The sequence below is a fragment of the Osmerus eperlanus genome, chromosome 5 (assembly GCF_963692335.1).
Source record: "Osmerus eperlanus chromosome 5, fOsmEpe2.1, whole genome shotgun sequence".
Taxonomy (NCBI): domain Eukaryota; kingdom Metazoa; phylum Chordata; class Actinopteri; order Osmeriformes; family Osmeridae; genus Osmerus; species Osmerus eperlanus.
Window position 1 is genome coordinate 20,494,683 of NC_085022.1, and position 20,498 is coordinate 20,515,180.

The following is a 20,498-nucleotide window of genomic DNA, read 5'->3' on the forward strand; positions in this document are numbered from 1 at the left end:
AGAGAGGGGGAGAGAGAGACTCAGGACAAACCCCTGCTGTTCATAGTAATGGTAATAATATTTCACGCAACTCTCAAGGAAATGGAGGTTCTCTTAAACTGGATGCCCTTCATTCTCAGCTCCGCGGGTGGAGAACACAGCATATCCCCACATCGCCATCACAGTTATTCTGAGCGGGTGGAAGTTTCAACATTTTTGTTTTCGCAGCCGCTGTAAATAGGAAATCACGATGCAGTCACTGGATGTTCTGTCTTTTGTCAGTGTTTCTTAAATGATGTTCTCTCTCTCTCTGTCTCTCTGTCTTTCACTCTCTCTCCCTCACACACATCCTCACAATGACAATCCTCGTTGTCTCTCTGCGTGCCTGCTGGGGAGTGGGAACGTGTCACAAGAGAAGAATCATCTGTGTGTTTCCTAAGGTTGCTTGATGGTAAGTCTGGTGGGACACGTGATGAGTCACTGCTGTCTGGTGGCTCAAAGCTCGAAGCTAAGCCCTGCTCTTTACAAGCCCTCACATGTCATGATGCAGGAAAACAATGGAACATTGCATACCTGTAGAGAAGGACACCAGTTCATACCCAGAAAATAAAATAAGCACATAGTAAAACTTGAATCTTCACCAATGGTATAATACATTTATCCCACCCCCTCTCCCTGTCGTTTCCAGGTTACCGTCTCCCCCCCCCCCCCCCCCCGTGTCCCATCCCGAGCAGGCCACACACCCCAACATGCGGACATACTACTTTTGCACGGACGCGGCCAAAGAGATGGAGTCGTGGATGAAGGTGATGACGGATGCTGCCCTGGTGCACTCGGAGCCCGCCAAGAGGTCTGTACGCTCCAGGAAATGTTCACGCTATTGATCCGAGTCGCTGTGTTATTATTTAAGTGGCGTAAATCAAATTTATTTGTATAGCCCTTTTTACACGCAAGCATGTCACAAAGGGCTTCACATACGCCCATAGAACTGCCCCTCAACCAACCTAAACCCTCAAGGAGCCTACCAGTCTAAGGTACTCCCCCCCCCCCCCCCCCCCCCCCCCCCCCGAGCTGTTTGGCCGCTGCTTAGCAACCTCAGCAGGCCCCCCACCCACCCTTCCCCGCGTAGCCGAAGGAACGCTGTCTCGTCACTCTTGCATAACCCCTCTCCCAGACCACCGGGGGCGAGGGGGGCATGTCTCCCTTAAGTGTGTGCGTACGGGGGTGCTGGCCCGTCAGATGTCAGTAGGCACTTCGACGGGGAGGGGACGGGAATTAAAGAGTGGAAACGACTGTCACCTGGCAACCTGCCTCTCCAGTGCTCCCCTTTGCATGAGGCATGGTGTTAAGAGCTTTTTAATTACATGAAGCGCTGGCGTCGGCACTCCGGAGGGATCGGCAGTAAATGAACTAGCGACAAATGTTATGCTTCCAGAAGAGTCTCCAGCTCGATACACCCACACGCTCTCTCACCTGTGTCTCCTTCCGGCCACGTTTTCCATTTCCTCCTGCTGCTACAGTACGTTACCTGATAACAACTGCTAGGAAAATAGTCTCCACCGATGGAGCCTAAACAGACTGCTAAAACAGGCCTTTCATAGCTAACCACCCTGCAGAGAGGGTCTGACCCAAACCAAGCATGAGGTAATGCAGACAGCAATTTGTTTTTTATTAGGCTCTTGATCCGTTTTATTGGGTTGGACGAGAGAGACAGAGGGCTGTGGAAGACATTATGCTCGGCTGGGGCCGTTCTACTGCCCAGGAGTGGAAACTGGAAAGTCTCTAGCTCTGGTCTGTTACTCTCACCAACCAACCACCCCCCTCCAGGCCTAGCCCCACTCCATCTGTGTCAGGGCGGGCTGGGGGGGCTTCTGAAGGCCTGTGACCTTGAGCTCGTCCCTGGGGCCAGGCTACAGTAGTATCCGTTACCTCATCGGGGCTCTCGCTGTTACCTGGTACCGACGTCTAGGGTTGCCAGGTCTGGGCCCGTGGCACCTCCACAGACAGAGCCAGACAGAGCCCAGGATTTATTGGACGTCTCTGGTTTCGCTCTCTCTCTCTCTCTCTCTCTGCCTCTGTGCCTGGTCTGTTTTGGCAGCTGCAGGAGCCCCCGGCTCCTTCCAGGATCACGTTCCCTTTGTCTGAGCACTGGCCAGCCTAGCTGCTCCTACTGGTGCCTGGCTCCCTGTACCAGCCAGTAGGCTGTCATATTCCAACTGCACAGTGGCTGTACACACTCTCCCCCCCCCCCCCCCCCCCCGGCACGCTCCAACCGGAAAAGCACACTCACTCACAGCTCTTTGTGAAAGTGCTTGTGATTGGAATCTCCCCCTGTGCCGTATAGAAGCCTCGTCTACTCGAGTTACTGTGTGTTCAGCTCCTCCTCCTCCTCTGTGGAGGCAGAGATTTGATGTCTTGATTATCTTTCGCTGACTTGTCGACTTGTTATTATCTTCTTCTCTCCCTCCCCCTCTTCTCCTCCCTCTCTCTCCTCCCTCTCTTGTTTCTCCTCCCTCTCTCTTCTCCCTCTCTTGTTTCTCCTCCCTCTCTCTTCTCCCCCTCTCTTGTTTCTCCTCCCTCTCTCTTCTCCCCCTCTCTTGTTTCTCCTCCCTCTCTCTTCTCCCCCTCTCTTGTTTCTCCTCCCTCTCTCTTCTCCCCCTCTCTTGTTTCTCCTCCCTCTCTCTTCTCCCCCTCTCTTGTTTCTCCTCCCTCTCTCTTCTCCCCCTCTCTTGTTTCTCCTCCCTCTCTCTTCTCCCCCTCTCTTGTTTCTCCTCCCTCTCTCTTCTCCCCCTCTCTTGTTTCTCCTCCCTCTCTCTTCTCCCCCTCTCTCTTCTCCTCCCTCCACCAGCAGGTTGGACAGGCTGAAGGTGGAGCAGTGCGGCCCGCAGGACGTCAACCACATGGCCAACCACAGGCCGCTGACCCGCCCAGAGATCCAGAACAACGAGCGCAACCGCGAGGCCGACCGGGAGCGCCACCTGGCCGAGGAGAGCCGGAAGCAGCGCGACGCCGAGCGCTACGGCTTCCAGAGCGCCGGGGCAGACAGGGAGCGCCCGCTCACCAAGATCAACAGCATCAAGCTGCAGCCCGCCCAGGCGGCCGCCCTCACCGCCAACATCAACAGCTGCCCCTCCCCCGCAGCGCGCCAAGCCGAGCCCGACGGCGCCCCCCGCGGGGCCCCCCAGGTGAACGGCTCCGGGGAGCCCAGCCCCAGGGAGGTGGGCGCCCCACTCCAGAGGACCCCTACCCAGGAGCCTGACTGTTCCCTGCAGAGGACCCCCACCCAGGAGCCTGACTGTTCCCTGCAGAGGACCCCCACCCAGGAGCCTGACCGCTCCCTGCAGAGGACCAGCTCCATGCAGCAGCTGGAGCAGTGGGTCCGCACGCAGAGGGTCCGCAACCAGGACGACGACACCAGAAGGTATGTGTGTGTTTGTCTGTGTCTGTGTGTGTGTGTGTGTGTGTGTGTATGAAGGTGTGATTGCTAGCGGTTTAGCTAACGTATGCATTGTGTGTGCACACAAGAGGATAACAAAAAAGCTAAGCAGAGAAAATCCTGCTCTTTAAATACAGAGCAGATGACAGTGGGAGACTTGAGCAGTGCTCTGTGTCTCGTCCCTTCAGTGAAAGTCTTCATCCGCGACAGTGGATAGCTCTCCCCCCCAGCACTAGGCCCCAAGTCTTTATATTCCCCTGCACGTTGCCACACTCCCCCCCCCCCCCAGTGGCCTGCACACCCACAACAACATTGCGACAGCATCCTCTGATCCAAACCTTCCCTCCTCAGAAAGCTCTCAGCCCTCGCTGGCTCCAGCCCCCTCCCTCTGTATTCCTGTCACAGTGACCAGAGGAGTTACAGAGCCAGTCGTTCCACCCCACCCAGGCCACCACTCCTCCACTGTCCAGGTTGTTCCTGGACTGTTTCTGGACGGCCTGCCCTCGTTTCTGGTCACCGATGTGGGGAAGAGAGAGCGAACTTGTCTCAGTGTTAGAAATGGAGGAGAAATAGGGAGTCAGGTGGCTGAGCGGTTAGGGAGTCGGGCTAGTAATCTAAAGGTTACCGGTTCGATTCCTGCCTGTGCCAAATGACGTTGTGTCCTTGGGCAAGGCACTTCACCCTACTTGCCTCAGGGGGAATGTCCCTGTACTTACTGTAAGTCGCTCTGGATAAGAGCGTCTGCTAAATGACTAAATGTAAAATGTAAATGCTGACTCATAGACAAAGAGGATCCTTCTCCCTTCATGGTTACCTTCCCATTGCCCCACACACACACAGCTCCCGGGAGAAAAGGAACATTTGCATTTTCACACTCCCATGAAACGCTGCAGTTCTTTTTTTGGGTTGCTCTATTGTGAGTTATTGAAGGAATCAGAGGGACGGGAACTTCAGGAGCGATAGAGGGGAGGGCGTGCAGGGAATATCCCAGGCCAGAATTGAACCCGGGCCCCCCTGCATTAAGGCCTTAGCCAAGTGGTCTTTAACCCTGGTCCTCAGGGTCCACTGTCTTGTATGTCCTAGATGTTTCCCTGTGTCAGTATGTTTAACACTCTGATTGCTTATGGATCTTCTTAATCCCAGGAAGGTTTTCCTCCTGTTTTCAGGTTAGTTCTCTGGTAACATCTTTCTGCACAGTATTCTACCTGTGTGTGCACTGCGCTATCGCTATGACAAATTGTTGTGCTTAGCTCAGTGCTAAACTGGGGGTGTTTAAATCATTAATGGGTGTGGGAAGCAGAGTCCAGTTCTAAACAAGAGCAGAGAGTAACTTCTCTACAGCCGACCTCCTCCTTCTCCTCCTCTTCCTCCTCTTCGTCTCTGCTGAGCTGAGGACTCCCTGTTTAATTGGGTCAGAATGCATGCTTGCTCTCTCTCTCTCATCCTCCCTCTCCTCTCCCTCTCCTCTCTCTCTCCTCTCTCTCTCTTCCTCTGCAGTATCTCCTTGTTCCCCTCCTGTCCTTCCCCGCAGCCTGTTCTCCAGAGCGCTGGGCGAGCGTCTTGTTCCTCTGATGTGGTGACCTGGGAGGCCAAGGCCTGCTCTCTCCCTCGGGCCTGCTATCTGCTTACACCAAGTTTATTTACAGGCACAGCCACTCCTTCTTAATACTTTCTCCCTCTCTTCTCTTCTCTTCTCTCTCTTTTCTCTAGCTTTCTGCCTCCCTCTCTTCTCTCTCTAGGAGATGAGCAGGCCCTGTTTGTCATTAGTCGTTCTGTTTGCCATGAACGTCCTCTGTTTCCCAGCTGTCCCCACCTGACCATGGCCTGATGACGCGCCCGTCCCCTCACATGAGTGTCAGCTGAAGGGTTACCATGCCCCCTCTCGACCCCTGCCCCCCTCCGCGGAGCCGCCCCCTTCGCGGAGCCTCTGCAGAGGGGGGGCGTGAGGCTGCTCTCTGAGTCGGGCTGCACTGAGGTTCGCCCTGCCTCGTCTGCAGAGCTGTTCAAAGCATCGGTGCCCGAATTTCTCCTCAGGAGGCTGTCCTCACCACACTGTTTCTCCCGCCTCTTTTTCCTCTCTTCCACGCACTTGTGCACGGGCTCTCACTAATCTGAAATGCTCAGACTTCCCTGTCTGTGTAATTGTCTCTGTTACACACAGACACTCTGTGCACGTTCTGGCAGCTGACAAATTAGCGCACGGCTAATGGCTCATAGCACATAGCCCGACACAAGGTCAGGCTAAAAATATCTAGGTGGAGATGGCTGTACCCAGAAAGAACCGGAGCGTGTGTGTCCCTGTCTGTCTCAGGGATGTGTGTACTCTTCTCGTCTCCAACCCCTGAGATGCACACAATCCCGTCCGCAGTTTCCATGGCACTGCTAATAACTGTTTGTAATGAAATTCACACGGCGAGTGCACCAAAGAGGGAAATGGAAATTTCGGTCTTTAGCGCCCTCATTAAGTGTTTGTCCATTTTCTCTCTCTCCTCCCACCCCCCCCCTCTCTCTCTCTCTCTCTCTCTCTCTCTCTCTCTCTCTCTCTCTCTCTCTCTCTCTCTCTCTCTCTCTCTCTCCTCCTCTCTCCTCTCTCTCCCTCCCACACCCTCTACCTACACCTCTCTTTCTCCCCTTTCTCTCTCCCTTTCCCCCCCCTTTTGTCTCTTTCTCTCTCCCCCTCTCTCTCCTTTTCCTCTCCCTCCCTCAGCATCATGTCTTACCAGACGCTCCCGAGGAACATGCCGAGCCACCGGGCGCCGCCCGCCGTCCCCCACTACGGCGAGGGCTACCGCACCATGCCCCGGAACAGCATGGCGCAGCGCGACAGCATCTGCAGCATGTCGCCGTCCGTGTACGACCAGGCGCTGGGGCTGGCGCCCGGCGACAAGCGACGCTCCATGAGGGACGACACCATGTGGCAGCTGTTTGAGTGGCAGCAGCGCCAGGCCTACGTGCGGCCGCCCGGGCCATACGGCACGCTGCCCAGCCCCAAGACCATGATCAACCTGTCGGAGCACGCCACCCACTCCATCCCGCCCTCGCCCTCCCACGGCTCGCTGGCCATGTACGGAGGCTACTCGCCGCTGCGCTCCTACAACACCGTCGCCCGCTCGGAGGTGTCCTCGCCCGTGTACCGGGGCGACATGAGCATCGACAGACGCAACCGCACACACCTCACCAAGGTAGGTACACACACACACACGCACCTCACCAAGGTAGGTACACACACACACACACCCTCCTCGTTTCATGGTAGGTCATGTGACTGCAGGTCCATGCCAGGCATGAGCGTGAGGGATGAGTGTAGTTTCATGGGAGGTCATGTGACTGCAGGTCCATGCCAGGCATGAGCGTGAGGGATGAGTGTAGTTTCATGGAAGGTCATGTGACTGCAGGTCCAGAGGTAGCAAGTTGGAGTCTCACCCTGCATGTCGCTTGGGATATAATCATCAGCTGAATGAACACACACACACACACACATGTTGTGACGGTGAGGCCTGTCTTGTCTGCTCTCCACAGTATGCCTACCCACCTGACAGGAGGTCCATGCCAGCAGGGATCCCTGTCCAGACCATCACTGCCCAGACTCTGCAAGGGAAAACGGTCAGTTGCCTCCCCATGTCTCTCTCTCTCCCTCCGCTCTTCTCCTCGCTCGCCCCTCGCTCGCCCCTCGCTCGCCCCTGCCCAGGCCCCACCACGTCCCGGGCCCAGCCGTACACACTCCTGGAACACGCCACCCTGTCATTTTCATGGTCGGGTTTAAAGCCCTAGTTTTCCGTTGTGGTCTAATGGGGCTCTATCCAAAAGACGAGTCATTTTAGTAATCGCTCCCCTCGCTTCTCTCCTCACTTTGTTTTTTTTGTCTCTCTCTCTTTCATCCGAAAGAGAGAGAGAGGGCGTCGTCTTAAGGCAGATTTAGACTCTGACTATGATCCACGTTTCAACCGGGAGGATTTACAGTGTTTACTCCAAGAGCTCTGGAGCATTCCCTACACGTCAGCAGCAAGCACAGTCACGCTCTGCTCCTTGAGCCAGAACAGCTCTCTCTCTCCGCTGTTGACACACTCACAAATGTGGGTGCAGGCATTTGTGTGAATCTGTTCAGAGATGCCAGCTACACTACACACATCCAGAACATATGCTTGTATTCTTGTCCAGTAGTTTTCTTCAACCCTGGTCCTCAGGGCCCACTGTCCTGTATACTAGATGTTTCCCTGCTCCAACACACCTGATTCTAATGAATTGATTTGAATCAGGCGTGTTAGAGCAGGGAAACATCTAGAACATACAGGACTGTGGGCCTTGAGGACCAAGGTTGAAGACCACTGATATATAAGACTAGATGCTAGATGTTTCAACTAATGACCCAACAGTCCTACACTGTCGACTGCATGACGGCAGTCCCCTGGTTCCAGCAACCACCTGGTCACAACCAGCCTCTAATGTCCTCTCCTGTCCCCTCCTCTGTCCTCTCCTGCCCCCTCCTCTGTCCTCTCCTGCCCTGTCCCCCTAACCCGGTGGCCTGGTTGTGTGTGCGGCTGTGTGTGTGTATGTGTGCCTGACCCTATGTGTGTGTGTGTGTGTGTGTGCGGCTGTGTGTGTGTGTGTGCCTGACCCTGTGTGTGTGTGTGTGCGGCTGTGTGTGTGTGTGTGTGTGTGTGCGGCTGTGTGTGTGTGTGTGTGTGCCTGACCCTATGTGTGTGTGTGTGTGCGGCTGTGTGTGTGTGTGCCTAACCCTATGTGTGTGTGTGTGTGTGCGGCTGTGTGTGTGTGTGCCTGACCCTATGTGTGTGTGTGCGGCTGTGTGTGTGTGTGTGTGTGTGCCTAACCCTATGTGTGTGTGTGTGTTCGGCTGTGTGTGTGTGTGCCTGACCCTATGTGTGTGTGTGTGTGTGTGCGTGCGGCTGTGTGTATGTGTGTGCCTGACCCTATGTCTGTGTGTGTGTGTGTGTGTGTGTGTGTGTGTGTGTGTGTGCGTGTGTGTGTGTGTGTGTGTGTGTGTGTGTGTGACCCTGCAGCCTGAGGAGCTGACTCTGCTTCTGATAAAGCTGCGGCGGCAGCAGGCAGAGTTAAACAGCGTCCGGGAGCACACTGTAGCACAGCTTATGCAACTAAACCTCCATGGAGACAACCCAAAGGTCAGGCCCCCAGAGGGTGTGTGTGTGTGTGTGTGTGTGGTGTGCCGTCTCCATCCACTTGCGTCATTCATTTATCCCAGGGATTTATATTTTGGGTTGGGGGGGGGTCATGTTTCTCTTCAACACGGGGAAAGGGGGGGGTCAGTAGATCTATTGAGCGGAGGGTGCGGCCACCCCCATGACCTCGGCTGGAGACCCCTGGACTAGTCATCATCTTCAGAGAATCCAAACTGGTAACCCTGACCCGGCTGCCATACTGCAGGATGCAGTACCAACATTGACCAGAGGACAAGTCCTGCCTAGGGTTAGCCAGCGGGGGCAGCACCCGTGCATCCTAGAAGAAGCCAGGCAGATGTTTTAGGGAGATGAAGACTCTTAGCCCACTCAGCTCTTAGACAGGAGCAGCTAAGGAGGCTTAGTCTGGCGGAGATGTGACCAACGCTTCTCTGGCTTCTCCTCAGAATGGGTTTTATTTGTGGGTAAATGTAGGTCGCTAATGCTTATATGAACTGGGAACTGTTGGCGGTCAAGGGTTTAAAGTCAGGACCCGCGCGTGGCCTCTCTGACTCGAGGCATGTCTCTCTAAACACTGGGTGCATCAGGCGCTAACGCCTTTACTCAGTCTCTCTGGGGCTTATTTGATGTACCTACTGAATTAGTAATGAAACATTTTCTTCGAGTGGTGGAGGGAAAATGTGTGCACAGCAAAAAGAGAACCCGCCCTGCCGACACATTGCCTGGTCAGATCCCGACCGCTGGTCAGGTGCCTCCGACTGTGGACTCTCCCAACACAGTTCTCACACCCTTAGTGGCGGTGGCATGATTGCGCGTCACAATCGCACAAATTCCTCGTTAGGCCAAACAGTTCAGTCAAAAAAATACAACCGGGGGATTTCTCATGTTTTGCGTTTTCTCAGCCTTCATGGCATGTGTGATCTACGCTACCCTACTGCCGTGCTGTCAGAACCCAGCTCCAGTCAGTTACAACCAGGTTGCAACTCCAGTTACCTCCCTGAATGCTCTCCTCTGTGTGCCTCCGCCTTCACGACTGACCTCACCTGTTTGCCTGCCTCCTTAACTAACCCCTTACCTGCCTGTCTCTCTGCATGGCACTCCTCTAGTTTTAACACCAGGTGTGTACTGGACGTGTTTTCTTGATGGTGTCTACTCTCCTTTGCCTCACTCCGCTCTCTCCCTCTCTCTCTCTTTCTCTCCCATCCCTTCTGCTCTCCGACGCTGCTAGAACGACGTTCTCTCTCACCACCTCCAGAGGAACCTCATGTACCTGGACCACCAGGTGTGGTAGAGACCCGCCTCCCTGTTCACGCAGCCACACCGCATTCCCACTGCTTTTGGTTCTCAAGAGTCGGTCGTTTTACAACAGCTCCAGCGTTTTCTTATTCCTTGTTATTACATTTTTATAAGAGAGAAGCTAGAAACGTCCGTTGGAAAGGTTCAGAGACGGTAGATTCTGTTAGCCACCAAGTGGTCAGTGGCCTCTGCATTGAAAGCTCGTTTTTGGAGAGCGTTGGACAACATTCTTCTTCTCACAATGCTTGTTCAGAGGGGATTAGATGGATATCTACTGGAGGGGTTTGGTTCAACAATTACAGGGGAGGGGACTTTTACCAGGGTATTTTAGGCTTAAAATAGCTCTGACATTTCTAGACATTTAGCCTGAGTCTGGTCTTTAGGCAGACAGGCAGTGCAGCCCCCTCTCCACTCCCCTCCCCCACCCCCCAACCCCTGAAGAGGGACCCCGTAGGGGACCACACATCCCCCCTAGTGGACAGAACACTGCTCCTCTCTACTGCTGTCTGGTACAGTCAACGTCTCAGTGCTTGTCGCCCATGTCCAACGTTTTCTCTGGTTGCTGGCTGCTTTTCTCTGGAGTTTCCTGGGTCGTGCCACATCTTGACTGTGTGATTTATTTATGTATATTTTTATTTAAATTGGGGGGGGGGGGTGTCTGAAGGGGAGACGGGGTGAGAGAGAATGAGTGAGCGCAAGAGAGAGCAAATGAGGGGGAGAGAGAGAGAGAGAGAAGCAGACGTTGTCAGTGTTACCTCTGAACTCTGCTGTGAACTGACTGCCTGTCCGTGTTGCTCCTCTTCTGAACTGAACCAGATGAAGGAAAATGACCCTTTAATCGTCACCATTCACACTATGATTGAGAACTCAGCCCCAAGGCCTCAACTGTACCAGCAAGTAAGGCCAGCCGAAGCCTTCGCCTTCCTCATCCTCTCCAGTCGTTTGTTTGTTTGTTTGTTCTGCGTCTGTCAACGCACCCTGCGGTGTCAAGTCCTCATGGCATCACAATATATTTATCTCCCCCTGTATTGCTTTCAAACCACGGCACCTTTGTACCCATCACTTTTGATTTGACGGCCTGTACCCCCCCAGTGTGTAGTCACGCCGACGTGGGCACGGCGACGTGCTGGTGCGCTGTGTAGCACGCTGCCTAGAACCCCCCCCCCCCCCCCCCCCCCCGTCCTCACTGTGGATGGGCGAGTGAGCGAGTGCTGTGTACTGTGGGAGACGAGCCACGTCGCATTAAGACAGACTTTTATCAGCTCGTAAAAGGCTTTCATAGCGGGTTGGCTGTATGGGGTCAGTTGGTGGTGGTGGGGCGGGTTCAGTAAGGTGAGGGGGGGGGGGGGGAGGGGCAAGATTCTCTCCTAGCTCATTTACCATCCCCACACCATGTAGTGAGACACTTGGCTGGAGAACTCTAATTGGTGTGATAAAACGCCAGAACGCCAGCCTTGTCACCTAGTTGAAAAGACCACAGTATGCAGCTCATTATGCCCCTGCACAGACCAGTGCAAATTCCAACTTCAATTTGACATTTAAAATAACTTATCATGGCGCAACGTGTCAGTTTGTGGGGTTTAGACTACCCTCACTGTTGTAGCGTTAGCTACCAGGCTCGCACCGTCACAGTTGAATCGAGTCACAAGGCAGGATAGCATGTTGAAGAATTAGTTTGCGGAGTCCGTCGGTTATGTCAGACAGGATTTAGGGGTTTTCGAAATGTAAACAAGCTTGTTTTGAGCGTGCTGGGGTGAAGACGGATTGGTATGCTGCAAGGGCCTCTCTGCTCACAGCCAGATGCTAGTCTCACTTACTGGCCATATCCCATTTCTCCCTTTGTCTCTTACAGTTGTGTATCTGGTTGTGGTTTCCTATGGAAGCTCAACAGAGTCTGTGTGTAGGACAGTGTGATGTTGTGATGTCACATCCCTCTTGCCACTTTTGAGACCACCAATGGAGGTGTAAAAGTGCTGCCCCCACCCCACTTCCATACGTTGGCATAGCAGCCCAGCGCCAATTGCATATCCATCTCCCCCCCCCCCCCCCGCCCCCCCCCCCCCCCTCCAGATGAGAGAGGTCTGTCTCCCCTCTCTCCCCAGCTCCAGTACCTCGTGGCTTCCTGTGCTCACTGCACAGGAGAGCCTGCATGCTCCGTATGGAATGTCATCAACATGCCTGGTTCCACAGGTCCCACATGCTTTACCTGTGCTGTGGTGCAGTTCAATGATGGAGGACTGTGTGGGTGTGTGCTGTATGTGAGAGACTGAGAGTGAAAGGGAAACAGAGAAACATTGCTTTTTGAATACATGAAATCCAATGCAGTTAAAATCAGGCCCTTTTTTGTTGTTGTATGAATACCCTAAATTAACTAGTAAACGATTACAATTGATCTAAGTAGTATACCTCTGGGATGTGAAACTGGAGGGCTGTAGTGTCCTCAAACTCCCCCTAGTTAAGGTTGGGGGTTTGGCACTACAAAGTCTGCATATAGAATAAACCCTAGACCAGTTCTTCTTTTCATTCAGGGCTATTTTGGCATCTTTAAAGGAGGTCTGTGGCCGACCTTGGATTATTCAAATTTAGTTCCAGCCAAACCAACCCGACCACAGGACCCAGAGACGAGCCAGTTCCCCTCAAACTCTTATCTGTGTAAGAGCTGATTCCCCTCACAGTAGACGTTCAGCTGAAAGGATAGCATTACATCCTTTCTCCTTGCACCGCCTTCAGAAGAAAAGAAAAAAAAACACACAATATTCTGCCGACGTAGACAAACGACCGCGGGTGGCAAAACAAGAACTCTGCTGTCATCTGAGTCAAAGGCAATGTTTAGACTGGCTGGTTTAGACTGGCTGGTTGAGGCTGGCTGGTTGAGGCTGGCTGGTTTAGGCTGGCTGGTTTAGACTGGCTGGTTGAGGCTGGCTGGTTTAGACTGGCTGGTTGAGGCTGGCTGATTTAGACTGGCTGGTTTAGACTGGCTGGTTGAGGCTGGCTGGTTTAGGCTGGCTGGTTTAGGCTGGCTGGTTTAGACTGGCTGGTTTAGACTGGCTGGTTGAGGCTGGCTGGTTGAGGCTGGCTGGTTGAGGCTGGCTGGTTTAGACTGGCTGGTTTAGACTGGCTGGTTGAGGCTGGCTGGTTTAGACTGGCTGGTTGAGGCTGGCTGGTTTAGACTGGCTGGTTTAGACTGGCTGGTTTAGACTGGCTGGTTTAGGCTGGCTGGTTGAGGCTGGCTGGTTTAGACTGGCTGGTTGAGGCTGGCTGGTTTAGACTGGCTGGTTGAGGCTGGCTGGTTTAGACTGGCTGGTTTAGGCTGGCTGGTTTAGGCTGGCTGGTTTAGGCTGGCTGGTTTAGACTGGCTGGTTTAGACTGGCTGGTTTAGGCTGGCTGGTTGAGGCTGGCTGGTTTAGACTGGCTGGTTTAGACTGGCTGGTTGAGGCTGGCTGGTTGAGGCTGGCTGGTTGAGGCTGGCTGGTTGAGGCTGGCTGTTTTAGACTGGCTGGTTGAGGCTGGCTGGTTGAGGCTGGCTGGTTTAGACTGGCTGGTTGAGGCTGGCTGGTTTAGACTGGCTGGTTGAGGCTGGCTGGTTGAGGCTGGCTGGTTTAGACTGGCTGGTTTAGGCTGGCTGGTTTAGGCTGGCTGGTTTAGACTGGCTGGTTGAGGCTGGCTGGTTGAGGCTGGCTGGTTGAGGCTGGCTGGTTTAGACTGGCTGGTTTAGACTGGCTGGTTTAGGCGGGGGAGGGGGTTCTAACCACATCTTCCTGGCTCTGTGGTCACGCTTGTCCCAGTCCAACCACAACAGCGTTAGGCCCTCCAGTCATGAAGCTGCATTAGATGTCCTGGTTCAGCCAGACAGTGTGTGTGGACGTCCCTCCGCCCCTCTGACAGCCTCTCTCTCTCCTCCAGATGAGCCCAGAGGACTACAGGGAACACGCCTACATGTGCAGACCAGAGGAGGTGGACACAGACGTGAGTCCTCTACTCTCTCCCTCTACTCTCTCCCTCTACTCTCTCCCTCTACTCTCTCCCTCTACTCTCTCCCTCTACTCTCTCCCTCTACTCTCTCCCTCTACTCTCTCCCTCTACTCTCTCCCTCTCCTCTCCTCTCTCCCTCTACTCTCTCCCTCTCCTCTCCTCTCCTCTCTCCCTCTACTCTCTCCCTCTACTCTCTCCCTCTACTCTCTCCCTCTACTCTCTCCCTCTCCTCTCTCCCTCTACTCTCCCTCTACTCTCTCCCTCTACTCTCTCCCTCTACTCTCTCCCTCTACTCTCTCCCTCTACTCTCTCCCTCTACTCTATCCTATTCAACTACTCTCTAAATTCACCAGATGTTCTACACCTGACAAATATGTATCACTGTTGTGGGCATATAGCCAAATTGGGACACATTAGTAAATTAGGTTACACTACAGGCATTAGCTGTTACACAGGGCGAAAGCTATAATTAGCATGTACATCTGTCGATTGAGCAACAAAACCTCTGAAAACAATACATTCTATACTTTAAAGCCTGTATTCGCAAATTAACTAACAAACGACAAGGAATGTACCTCATGCAATACCTTATGAAAGTAGGTACACTATAAACTAAACAACGCGATGATTAATCACATACTATCAGCTCAAGCTAGCAACAGGAAAAAAACGTCATAATTTGCACGTCGTTTTGGATAAAAGTGTCTGCTAAATGAATCGTATGTAAAGTGTAATCTGTGTCCATGTCTCCGCAGGCCAAGCTGAGCAGGTTGTGTGAACAGGACAAGGTGGTCCGAACACAAGAGGACAAGCTACAGCAGCTCCACAGAGAGAAGGTAGAAGACCACAGCTAAACTCACCAGGCTAGGGGAGAGAGAAGGTAGTCTGACGTAGAGACCACAGCTAAACTCACCAGGCTAGGAGAGAGAAAAGGTAGTCAGACGTAGAGACCACAGCTAAACTCACCAGGCTAGGAGAGAGAAAAGGTAGTCAGACGTAGAGACCACAGCTAAACTCACCAGGCTAGGAGAGAGAAAAGGTAGTCAGACGTAGAGACCACAGCTAAACTCACCAGGCTAGGAGAGAGAAAAGGTAGTCAGACGTAGAGACCACAGCTAAACTCACCAGGCTAGGGGAAGCTCACTAGGGAGAGTCCAAGTAATGGGGGATCAAGACAGTCATATCTGCCTCAGACTTTCGTGTGCACCAGAGAGAGATCTCCACAATAAGTGTGACGCCATCTCCACATTTATACCAGAAGTGAACCGCGGGTCACCCCTCCCCTCTGCCCCCAGCACACCCTGGAGACGGCCCTGCTGTCGGCCAGCCAGGAGATCGAGCTGGGCTCTGACAACCCTGCCGCCATGCAGAGCGTCATCCAGCAGAGAGACCTCCTGCAGAACGGCCTGCTCAGCACCTGCAGAGAGCTGACCAGGGTCAACACTGTGAGTCTCCACACACACACACACACACAGACATCCACACATACACACACACACACATACACACACATACACACACACACTCACATCCACACACATAATCTTATCACTCACACACATGAGGTGAACACATTTACACTTAAAGGATGCCCAAAAGTAGTGTGTGTGTCTGGGGATACGGTAATCCCTTTCTGCTGTGAACCCGTGTCCTGCCCCCTCAGGAGCTGGAGCGGTCCTGGAGGGAGTACGACAGGCTGGAGGGAGATGTGACCCTGGCCAAGAACAACCTGCTGGAGCAGCTGGAGGCCCTGGGCAGCCCTCAGGTAACAGCAAGACCAGAGCATGCACACCACCTGCTCAGCCCAGGCTCAGCCCCGCCCCAGGCTCAGCCCTGCTGGACAGCTAGCTCCCAGTCAAGCCAGCTCCATCGTCTGAAGCTTCAACAACCCCTGTAGTTCAAAGAGAGGTTCTGAGAGAGTTTCCTGAGAACCGTCTCTCTAACAATTCAGTCGTTCCGTCATTGTTCTCTCCTCACCTACCCTTTCATTCAGTTACCGCCTCGAGGTAATAAGAGGGTGGGGGGGTTATGAACGAAGAGGGTGACGGATTACCGAGGCGATGGTTGGTTACCGAGGCGATGCTTGGGGCGAGTAATTAGATCTGGAGACGTTTCTTCTCCTCTTTCATCAAGGTGAAGAAAAACCTCCTCTTCATATGCCTTTATTATTCCTGCTAGGAATTCAGGCAAGACTGTAGGAGAGGGAGAGAAAGAGAGGGGAGAGGGAGAGAGAAAGGAATAGGAGAGGGAGAGAAGGAGAGGGAGGAGAAGAGAGCAAATGAGAGAGAGGGAGGAATAGAGGACAAGGCACAGAAAGATGCACCCTCTGTGCCCTTCACACAGGCCTGCCGTCAACAGTGAAGGCATCATTATCTGGTGCGTGTCTCCCTGGCTCTTTCTTTCTTCTACCTCCTCTATCTCATTTCAACCGCTTCTTCTTTCCTCCTCTCTCTCCCACCTCTCTCTCTCCCTCTCTCCCCCCACCTCTCCCTCTATCTCAGCCTCTGCACAGGGGAGCCTGTTCAGATGCAGCCCCACTGCACACCTGAACAGGCCCATTACTCTCTCTTTTGTCAACCAAGCAGTTTCTTTCCCTCCTTCAGTCACTGCCCCACTCGCGTTGTTAGCCCTGGAGCCTGACATAAAATGTTAACAGTCTCTCGGCGTATGAGGTCATTACGTTTGCATGTGCGTGCATGTTTATGTGTGTGTGTGTGTGTGTGCAGACAGAGCCGCCCAGCCAGCAGCACGTCCACATCCAGCAGGAGCTGTGGAGGGTCCAGGATGTGGTGGAGGCCCTCAGTAAGAACAGGGCCCAGCGCAGCACGGACGGCTCGTCACACTTCTCCAGCAAACACAAGAGCGAGGTGAGGCCCACGCACCTCCGCGTGCAGCGCTGCCGTCAGGGCTGTGGCGCCCATTGGAATTTCCTTTTTAAATACTTTTAATAAAACAAGACACGCCACCTAAAACAAAGTTTGTTGTTAATCTATAAATGTATCTGTGAGAGTCCGGTTTCTGGTGAGAGAGAGAGCTTCTCTGGGGCCCACTGTGTCTGACAAGGCCGTAGGGCTTGAAGTGACGTGTGACGTGTGAGGCCTGTGGCAGACTGCTCGGTCCTGCGCTGTGTGAAAGGGGAGGAAGTCCAGTGACCTCTCCCAGGGTTGACCTCTGACCCCTACAGAGCTGGTCCTGACCAGGCCAGCTGCTTGCCCATGAGGGTGGGCAGGCACCTGTGTCACTCTCCCCTCCCCCACCCCCCCTCCTGTGACCTCCAGGACTCGGTGCCCCCGCGGCCGCCCCTGCCCCAGTCCTACGACCCTAACCCCCCCGCCGTGCCCCCCCTCCCCTCCCCTGCCGGCGTCCGCACCACGCCTCACCGGCCCGAGGACAGGAAGGCCGGCCCGAGGAACGCAGCGCACAGCGTAAGCTGTTGACTCCGCCCCCCATCCCTGACCTCTGACCCCCCCCACCCCACAATGTCATCATCGCTCATCATCGCCCCTCCCCTACACCATTCAGTTTGATTTCCGTTGGATTTTCCGCTTTTCTCCGTCTCCATAAGTCCTCATCATTTCTGCTCAGCTGAACCATCCTCCTCCCGTTCTGTTCTTTCGGACTGTTTTGGAGTATTTATTTGTCGTGCAGATCAGTTGTTTAGTTTTGGAGATTGTTGTGGTTTCTGTTGAAGCTTCCCCCTGCCTGTGGCTTCATGTTTGCACCAGACTCTTCTACTTAATTTTATTGGACTCACTCTTTGTTTGGTGTCCGGTTTCAAACCTCTGCAGCCCTTTGCTAATGACCAGTTACACTCTGTGTCTCTCTGCATGTGTTGCTGTATTATTGTGTGTGTTTTAGATTTGTGTGTGTGTGTTTAGGTCTGTGTGTGTATGGTTTTTAGGTTGGTGGGTGCGTGCGTGCATGTGTGTCTAGGTTCGTAAGTGTGTTTAGGTTGGTGTGTGTGTGTTTAGCTCTGTTTTCCGGTGATGTGTGAGCTGACCTCTGACCTGGTCCCAGCAGAGCCCAGACTACCGTCTGTATAAGAGCGAGCCTGAGCTCACCACTGTGGCTGAGGTGGACGAGAGCGGAGAGGACCGCTCTGAACACACTTCTGAGAGAGACCCCTCGGGCATCAAAGGTACACACATGCACACAGTACACACACGCACACACATGCACACAGTACACACACACACATGCACACAGTACACACACACACTCACACACATGCACACAGTACACACACACACACATGCACACAGTACACACACACACATGCACACAGTACACACACACATACACACACGCTAGGTTAGTACTGACAGCAAGAGCCTCCTCAACCGCAAGAGGCCAGGTTACCCAGGTTACCCAGCCATAAATCGGCAAAATACAGCACCTGATGTGCCTCTCACGCCCCCCCTCTCTCTCTCCAGGAATGTCCTACCCAGTTGGAATAGTTCCCCCCAGGACCAAGTCCCCCATGCCGGAGTCCTCCACCATCGCCTCCTACGTCACCCTGAGGAAGAGCAAGAAGCCCGACCCCAGGACGGTGAGGGTCCTCCCTTCAGGAACCCCACCCTGGCTGGGCTGCTCCCTGACTGACTGACTGTGTGTGTGTGTGTGGGGGGGGGGGTACTCACCCAGGGAGAGCTGGATCCATCTCCCTGGTCTCTCTGGGTGCACTCATGGGTGTGCAGATGACTGTGTTAATGATACTAGTCAGTCCACAATGTGTTTGTGTGAGAGGAATGCGCACGCTATAACGGTGTTTGTGTGTGTAATGTGCCTGTGTGTGTGCGTAGAAAATGCATTTAACTGTGTGTGTGTGCAGGAGCGTCCTCGCAGCGCGGTGGAGCAGCTGTGTGCGGCAGAGAGCGGCCGCTCCAGGATGAGCGTGGAGGAGCAGCTGGAGAGGATCCGTCGGCACCAGCAGGGGGCGCTGCGGGAAAAGAAGAAGGGGCTCAACCTCCTGGGGGGGTTAGGGGCGCAGCAGGACGCCCCGTCCCCCTCACGCAGTCCCTCACGTAGCCCCTCCTTCACCAAGGAGAACCCCTTCCGCAGCATGCAGGTAACAACATGCGCACGCTGCATCGCGCTCACGCACACTCAGCCCCTCCTTCACCATGGAGGGACCCCTAAGTAGATTTTTTTGGTATCAGTACTTTACGTTTAAAAATGTTTAATGTTTAGAAGGTTTTGAAAGGTTGAAAACATATTTGCTACTTTTTTTTAAATCTTTTTTTTTTTAAACCTTTTGAAAAGAGGTTTACAAATACTTACCTTCCGTTTTATAGACTTGTTTGTGTGTTCTTAATCCATAGCACAGCACTGCAGTGGACTCTGCAGTGTGTGCGCCATGCTGTGTATGATAGATGATTCTATTGTCACACAGTTACTTGGCACTAACCACTATAATACTGCATTTCAGGTCCTTGATCATCTGCTGCACCAACCATAAGCACTGTTCATACATTTCATTGGATAATAGTGTCTGCTAAATGATGAAATGTGTGTGTGTGTGCAGGCCCACAGCAGGCGGAGGGAGGAAGTAATGAGCAGCGACATCGAGGCTCTGGAGGCGTCGATGCGGCGACAGGAGGCAGGGAGGGACATCGAGGCTCTGGAGGCGTCGATGCGGCGACAGGAGGCAGGGAGGGACCATGAGACGCCGGCCCAGGAGATCGCACGCCTCAAAGAGGCTGGGCAGGCGGACCACTTCAACATGGACCGAGAGGTAGGACGACAGAGGGGTAGGACGACAGAGGGGTAGGACGACAGAGGGGTAGGACGACAGAGGGGTAGGACGACAGAGGGGTAGGACGACAGAGGGGTAGGACGACAGAGGGGTAGGACGACAGAGGGGTAGGACGACAGAGGGGTTGGACGACAGAGGGGTTGGACGACAGAGGGGTTGGACGACAGAGGGGTTGGACGACAGAGGGGTTGGACGACAGAGGGGTAGGACGACAGAGGAGTAGGATGACAGACAGGTTGGACAGCGTCAAGGTAGAAGCAAGGAGCATTCATATTATGCACACTGTTCGGTTGCGAGCCCCCCTTTCTGCTGTGTCATAATGTAATATATTCATTTAGCAGACGTTTTTATCCAATGTGACGCACAGGGGGGATTTTAACCTGAGAACTCTTGATCTGCAGTCCGATACTCTACCACTGAGCTTTGTCCTCCTCTCCCCCTCTCCCCCAATCATGTCCTCCCCAGCTGTCTGTGCCAGACAAGGTCCTGATCCCCGAGCGCTACGTGGAGGCCGAGCCTGAGGCCGCCCTCAGCCCACAGGAGGAGGCGGATAAACAGAAGAAGGTGGATCGCATCAAAGCCCTCATCGCTAGAAACAGGTAGACACAGACGGACACACACAGAGGGACGCACACAGAGGGACGCACACGGGGGACGCACACGGGGGACGCACACGGGGGACGCACACGAGGGACGCACACAGAGGGACGCACACAGAGGGACGCACACAGAGGGACGCACACAGAGGGACGCACACAGAGGGACGCACACAGAGGGACGCACACAGAGGGACGCACGGCAGATCAGTACAGAAGGTCTCCCAACCGGCTTGTGCTGGCGTGACAAAGGGCAGCCTATCACAGTCAGACTCGCTCCCTATCTCCTCACCAGACGGCCATCCAGCATC

At 53.9% G+C, this 20,498-nt stretch overlaps 1 protein-coding gene across 23 annotated transcripts in view; it reads left to right on the forward strand.

Annotated features, from left to right (window-relative positions):
- LOC134021558 (pleckstrin homology domain-containing family A member 5-like) overlaps nucleotides 1-20,498 on the forward strand; it is a 70,612-nt gene that overhangs the window by 47,698 nt on the left and 2,416 nt on the right. For 5 of the 23 annotated variants that reach the window (XM_062462517.1, XM_062462518.1, XM_062462521.1 and 2 more), the window contains 18 exons: nucleotides 714-829; nucleotides 2,828-3,400; nucleotides 6,123-6,597; nucleotides 6,935-7,018; nucleotides 8,434-8,553; nucleotides 9,797-9,850; nucleotides 10,681-10,761; nucleotides 13,768-13,830; nucleotides 14,592-14,672; nucleotides 15,132-15,281; nucleotides 15,500-15,601; nucleotides 16,563-16,703; nucleotides 17,115-17,261; nucleotides 17,857-17,974; nucleotides 18,270-18,385; nucleotides 18,668-18,904; nucleotides 19,361-19,570; nucleotides 20,057-20,190. In XM_062462517.1, the coding sequence (XP_062318501.1) occupies nucleotides 714-829; nucleotides 2,828-3,400; nucleotides 6,123-6,597; nucleotides 6,935-7,018; nucleotides 8,434-8,553; nucleotides 9,797-9,850; nucleotides 10,681-10,761; nucleotides 13,768-13,830; nucleotides 14,592-14,672; nucleotides 15,132-15,281; nucleotides 15,500-15,601; nucleotides 16,563-16,703; nucleotides 17,115-17,261; nucleotides 17,857-17,974; nucleotides 18,270-18,385; nucleotides 18,668-18,904; nucleotides 19,361-19,570; nucleotides 20,057-20,190 (3,002 nt within the window). Of the gene's footprint in view, nucleotides 1-283; nucleotides 431-667; nucleotides 830-2,827; nucleotides 3,401-6,122; nucleotides 6,598-6,934; nucleotides 7,019-8,433; nucleotides 8,554-9,796; nucleotides 9,851-10,680; nucleotides 10,762-13,767; nucleotides 13,831-14,591; nucleotides 14,673-15,131; nucleotides 15,282-15,499; nucleotides 15,602-16,562; nucleotides 16,704-17,114; nucleotides 17,262-17,856; nucleotides 17,975-18,269; nucleotides 18,386-18,667; nucleotides 18,905-19,360; nucleotides 19,571-20,056; nucleotides 20,191-20,498 lie in introns of those variants that run through there. The other 18 variants (XM_062462520.1, XM_062462533.1, XM_062462532.1 and 15 more) reach the window with 18 other exon arrangements.